Genomic DNA, 6,307 nt, shown 5'->3' on the forward strand with positions numbered 1-6,307 from the left:
GCCTCGTGTCTCAACGTTCTGTTCTCTTTTGCAAATGCACAAGGCGGCTGAATAAGGTATATTATGCTACATATGTAGGGTGTTATGTAGCATATGTCAGACCACAGCAAGATCTATTACGGGCAAGGCGAGGAACATTTGACTGAGTGGGGCGGGGGGATATTCGACACAAGAGAGACGCAAACAGGACTTCGAGTAATATACATATACACTTCGTTGCAAGAGGAAGGGTCTACGGAGCGCCGGCATCAGGCAGCTCTCATCAGTAAATCACCGCCACATCACCAGACCGGAGTGCGGCTTCGAAAGCTTGCTCTGCTTTCTGACGAGATCCATGGCGGCGGTAGATAGAGCCTGAGACGTGCAAGACGAAAGGAGAAACAGTCTCCCTAACAAAACAGTGAGTTATGTATGAGTTTAGCGGATCACAAGTACTTACCATCCCATGAATACGCCAACCGATTTTCCGCGGACCACTGCGTACCAACGATCATCCACGATCGGGGCGATGGCGACAGCAGTGCTTGGTCCAGCGGGCCCAGGGCCAGCTGGGAAGGGCTCGCAGTATTCACGTGAATATCTGTCCGTAAACGAGGGATAGTCGTATGCAGATGCCTTAAGGTACTGCGCGTTAGGGAGGATTGGGATGACCGTAGGGCCGGAGGTCCGCACGTCGATGGCGGCCCCCCCGGACGAGTTGTCGTGCACAATGGAGAAGGTAGTGGGGCCAGGAGCAGTGCGGTGGGAAGTGGAGCCATTGTCAGAAGGAGGAGGAGTCGGGGGGCGACTGGCCGAGGTAAAGGACACGTTGTCGTTGTCGTCAGCATTAGCATCGGCATTGTCGCCGTGGCCTGTTGATTCGATGAGTTGTCGATGGTATATACACGACAGGAACAGACTTACGAAGCTGCAACCTATTGACTAGGGCGCTGATCTGAGCGAGAATGTCGTTGCACTCCTCCGGAGTCTGTTGAGAGTGTCAGCTGGATATATGAAGACAAGCAGGGGCATACGATAGCGGCGACGGTCTGCTTAACCATTGTGAGAGTGCGAAAGTGAAAGCGAGGGGCGAACGCGTGAGTGAAGTTGAGACTGGGGATACGCACCCTGGTTGCCACCCTTTATCCCAATCCCCGACGGTATAATTTGGCAATGGCGTATATCTCTCATAATGCGAATCGTACCTACATAATGGGCGGGCACTGAACACGTTCCGTCTTGAGGTGTCTTGCGAGTCTTATTTGGCGATGTCACACGTACTCTGTGGCATAGGGCGGTCACAAGCGAATTGAGGAATGAGGTGATAACTGGGGGTTGGAAGTGATCGTCGCCGACGGTGGCATTGGTCAAGGTTGTTGGGTGGCGGCATGACGCGCACAGAGAGCTTCGGTACCGATTTGTCAGTACAGGTCCCACACAACCAAATATGACATTTAAGATTCTACGAGAACATGGGACTAGCCACTGTAAGTTGAGCCTCGAACAACACGAGGCCGAATAGAGTGGGGATGCACGAGGCTGCACCACTGTGAACACAGAGGTTGCACATTAGAATTATTCAACAAACCTCTGGAACCATAAGGGAGACGGATGCGCTGGGAGATATTGAGGAAAGGCACATAGCTGGGGGATGATCTGTGCGGATATCCGAGCCGTGCTCAGCCAGGGTGTGTGGCAGCAAGTTAGGGAAACTGTAACGGAGTAATCCGTAGTCCCGAACTGTGGCCTTGCCGCCGGGCCCGATGATAATTAATTCCCATGCCCAGATTACCTTGAGATCCTCGCAAACGTTTCGCGAGGCGTGAAAAGTTTGGGCCCGTTTCGGGAGAACCTCCCATTAGGAAGTTGGAGAGAGTGTGGACATACGCTCCTGAGCTGCTAGTTCCCTCAATGAGATCCAGGCCTACTCATTGGAATTCTTCGACGAACCTTTGTTACCATGAGGAGGGGCGGGGCACACCGAGATGCTGAATGAATCCTGTAACGATGCGCTGATCTGTGCAGATGAACCAGACGGACGTCGGCGGGGAATGTCCATCAGTGAGAGCTGAACTGAGCGATTTCAATGGAGAGTATAACCGGGGAGTGATTTGCTGTTGTAGTTGAAACGATGGCCCGTATATCAATGGCACTGGGGGTTGCGTTCAGTCATACATCCCCGATCATCCATATAACTTGCCTTATTATCCTTGAAAACTTGTACTTGCTTAGTCATGACTCGGAGCAGCGTATTCTCTGACGAGGAGAACGAATGGTTGAAGAAAAAACTGGATGAGTGGAGGGATGCCAAGTCGAAGATCGACTTCATGTTGAAGACCGCGCCCTTGTTCTTCAAAACGTTCCCTATTGATCCGACGCCAGAGGAGATTGCGAGTTGCGGAGGAGATGTAGCGCAGGCGAGGGTGCACGAGAATGTTGTGCAGCGATACAAGGACCGCAAAGCGGTGAGTGACGCCCTGTACTTCGGAATTCATACGCATTGACACGGACACGGACCCACAGCAAATCAGGACGTGGTTTGGTAATCACAGCCGCGAGCGCGGCTCTGGTCCTGAAATTCCTGGCGTCAAGCGTCCCGTACGATCCCGCGTGCTCAATCTCGAGACGAAGCCCAGGAAGCCATAGGAGTACCAAGCTTGGCAGCGTTTGTTCTATCACAACGAGGATGTGCAAGCCGAGTACAAGGTCGCCTGGGATCAAGCAATGAAAGAAGGCTGGACGAACGATCAACAGGTATGTACGCTATTGTGTGATACTATACGCTTGCTTATGTTGTGAATTTCAGGTTAAATTTCAGGCACAATTCGCCCAGCAGCATCTCGACGCTGCTGACCCACAGGTGCTTAAAGCCATCCAGGACTATCGCAACGAGGGCTATCTTCAAAGGGACGATTTATCCCTTCCGGAGGGCGTGCAAGATACGGAGGATACACGACGAGCGTATCGAATGATGGAGTAAGTGTATGTCTTCCGTTCAGAATATACATGTTCTCATCTTGCTATATCAGAGCGATCGATAACCTACCACATACCATAGCAGCAGCAGCAGAGAGCTGGCATCGACAGACCGGTTTGCAGATCTCTATCATGGTCGGCGGACCCTTCCCGCGATCAGAAACCGCGGAAATTCAGACTATGTAGTAAGTCTCTCGCGGATCTATGTTGTGCGTCCACTCAAACGACCTCAATAGCTACGGCACAGGCAAGAATCTCCTCGGATGTGAGTTCGTCGACGCAAACTCGGACTTCAAGACAGACTGGCGAGACACATTCCACACATTTTGTGAAGGTTCATACAGTAAGTATAGCGTTCGCATCCATGTCCATAATCTCACCACTTCTCACAGCTTCGCAGGAACGCATGCGCCGCCGCGTAGCTGTAGCAGCCGATAACTCCTCGAAGCCTGGCTCAGCACCCGCCGCAACGTCCTCCGGCGTCCTCCCGCAAGCTGATGAAAACACACCGCCGATTGGATGTGCACTCCCTGCCGCCCTTGCCATGCGACCACATGATACCGCCTTCAAACCGGTCAACAAGCCTGTGGAAGACACTTCAATCAATCCTCAGCTCCTCGGACTCATTCCCTTCTCGAATGACGCCCATATCGAAACCCCAGCACCCGTCCCGGTCACACAAGAACTCCAAGCAGGACAAGCAGTCTCATCGCAGACGCCTCACTCGCAGCCTGCCAGTGCCTCCCTTCCACCCATCACTGTCCTTGCGGCACCTCTGCCTGCTGCACCCGAGGTCGCTTCAGGCTCTCAAGATATCCTTGCTGGCGCTGCAGTTGGTGCAACCCTTTCGCCCACGACATCTTCCCCGCTGCCTGCAAGCACCTCCCCTTCATCCATCGCTGCTCTCGCTGCGCCTCTCCCTGCTGCGCCCGAGGTGGCTGCAGGCTCCGGGGATGTCGGTCTTGCAGGTGGTGTGGTTGAGACATCGGCTCCTCAAGATCACACAACCCCTTCATTGACGATCACTCCCTTGCAGCCTGTCAGTGCTTTTCCTCCGCCCGTAATTGTCCTTGCGGCATCTCTCCCTGCTGCGCCTGAGGCCGCTTCCGGCTCCAGCGATCTCCATGTTGCGGGCACTGCCATTGGGACATCTGTTCTTCAAGATCCCGCGACCCTTTCACCCGCGACATCTTCCTCGCTGCCTGCGAAAGCCTCCCCTCCGTCTATTACTGCCCTCGCTACACCTCTCTCTGCTGCGCTCGAGATGGCTGCAGGATCCGGAGACGTCGGTCTTGTAGGTGCTGCAGTTGGGACATTGGCTCCCCAAGATCACGCAACCCCTCCATCCACGACCCCTCTCTCACAGTCTGCCAGCACCTCCTCTTTGTCTGTCTCCGCCCCTGCTGTACGCGGCCCAGACGTCGACTCTACCGGCAATGCCGTTCGATCATCTGTGGTCAAAGATGCCACAGACGACTCATCGGATGATCCCATTATACCCGTGACTTACTCGGATCTTGACGAGGAGGAGACTGCTCTGCTTCCAGCGGACAAAAGCCAGAGACGGGCATCTTCGCGGCCCAAGAAGCTTAAAATCACAGGCGGCGAGGGATGTACTCTCGACTTCTCTCAGCCGACGTTCGACCTCGTCAAGAACATCGCTTTGTCTAAAGACCTCCCGGAATACTTCATGGGTGCAGTCGCATTCATTTCGGAGGCCGTCACCGAGCCGGCATTCATCAACATGCTTCGAGCCTACATCCTGTTCGAGGCAAAGGCACGATTCCTCAGTCGGGTGAGTCTTTCAGGTGCTACTCCATTACGGGCTTCACTGATACCAAATTCATGTTCAGAACAGTGTTACAAAGTCATTGATGCGCCCATCGATGACCAGCAAATGGATCAACAACACCAAGCGCACGACGTATATGGTCACTTGCGATGATCCTCAAAAAGACTTCTTTTCCTGGAACGCGTGGTGGATCTCGTTGCAGCCAAGCTGGCGCTGCCGCCCCAGTGCACCTCTTTCGCGTGCAGTTCCCCGTGGTCAGAACACCGACTTTCCCGAAATCAAGAACGGTAAAAACGGGGTTGTTGTCGTTGTACTAACCTTGGCTTGGATTTTCCTTGGAGCCATGGCCCGCAACGAGGGCGGGGTTAACGTCAAAGTACTCGAGGCCGTTGAGGATGTTACGTGGGTCCTGACGTTGGCAACCAAGACACCTGCGACCGCGGCCGTCAACGAATTGTGGCGTTGCCCAAAGAGGTTTTGCGCATCTATCCTAGGCTCCTGTCGCTCAACTACTTTTGTTACAGACGCTCTGCGAAGAAAGCTTCTATCAACGATGAAAACGATGTCCCTGCCAAGTGAGTTACCGTCAGCATGGTTCATCTTTTTACTCATTCCCCGTATGGTAGGCGTACTCGCAGGTCCAAGAACGCGTGAAACTTTGTCGACCCGCTCCTGCCCATCCGCACCACTTTTTCGTATCATCTTGGTCTTCTTGTCGTGCCCCACTCATGGCCGCCGTTCTTGCTGTTCCGTCGCTGTGCATCCTTCCTCGCATAAGATATCTATGAACTGTCAGTACTGGATACCGTTGTCCTCGCATCCTTCGGTAGCTGCTCGTGTCACATTCCGTGTGCCATAGTGTTATGAGTCCTGTAAGTAATAGTGCGGACTCATATTCCATCTTAATTGTGCTTCGTGCAAGTAATATGACCTCACAAGGAATGCTGGAGCTTGGGGCGCGCGTCGGGATTGAACTCCGGGATAAAGCAAGAATATGAGGTGTCTGCCACGGGTCTGTGAGCTGAAGCAGTAATGTAATGAATATGTGACACCGAGTCCGGTCAAAGTCTATGACAGGACCCGGGCCATCCGGGTGGGCGGAGTCAAGGCTTGTTAACGAGGTATGTATGATACAGGCGCTGACATGAGTCCGAAGCGGTATGACAGAAGGGAATAGCTAGGACCGTCATTCATGGACGAGGATTTGTATGACAGGGCGAAGGACTATGAACGAGGGACGTATCGGCAGTGTCGAGCTCTGTATGACAGAGTGCACAGACAGGCCATCCGGGTGGGCGAATTCAAGGCTTGTTGGCGAGCTATGTATGACACATGCTCAGATGCGCGAGTCGTTAAGATCGACGTACGTACGTGTCGGAATCTGTATGACAGAATGCGAAGGCGGGCCATTCGGGTGGGCAGAGTCGAGACTCACTAACGATGTATGTATGACACAGGTGCTGACACGAGGGTCGGGAGATGTATGACAGAGGGAGTGGCAAGTACTGTCGTTCATGAATGAGGGCTTGTATGACAGGGAGGGGGATCATGAACGAGGGA

The 6,307-nt window shown here is 53.4% G+C and overlaps 2 protein-coding genes across 2 annotated transcripts; one reads left to right on the top strand and one right to left on the bottom strand.

The window, feature by feature from the left end:
- Positions 1-262: 262 nt before the first annotated feature.
- On the bottom strand, positions 263-1,040 carry PUNSTDRAFT_48050 (uncharacterized protein; the record flags this gene model as incomplete). Its single annotated transcript, XM_007389190.1, has 4 exons — positions 263-389; positions 440-851; positions 904-967; positions 1,014-1,040. The coding sequence occupies 4 exons, from the start codon at positions 1,038-1,040 to the stop codon at positions 263-265; spliced, it is 630 nt and encodes a 209-aa protein (XP_007389252.1).
- Positions 1,041-2,213: 1,173 nt separating this feature from the next.
- On the top strand, positions 2,214-5,401 carry PUNSTDRAFT_139477 (uncharacterized protein; the record flags this gene model as incomplete). Its single annotated transcript, XM_007389191.1, has 10 exons — positions 2,214-2,444; positions 2,503-2,577; positions 2,626-2,733; positions 2,786-2,940; positions 3,009-3,140; positions 3,192-3,298; positions 3,348-4,750; positions 4,809-5,203; positions 5,272-5,322; positions 5,374-5,401. 10 exons carry the CDS (start codon positions 2,214-2,216, stop codon positions 5,399-5,401), a joined length of 2,685 nt encoding a protein of 894 aa, XP_007389253.1.
- Between the last annotated feature and the right edge of the window lie 906 nt (positions 5,402-6,307).

Source organism: Punctularia strigosozonata (assembly GCF_000264995.1).
Source record: "Punctularia strigosozonata HHB-11173 SS5 unplaced genomic scaffold PUNSTscaffold_24, whole genome shotgun sequence".
In the NCBI taxonomy this organism is placed as follows: domain Eukaryota; kingdom Fungi; phylum Basidiomycota; class Agaricomycetes; order Corticiales; family Punctulariaceae; genus Punctularia; species Punctularia strigosozonata.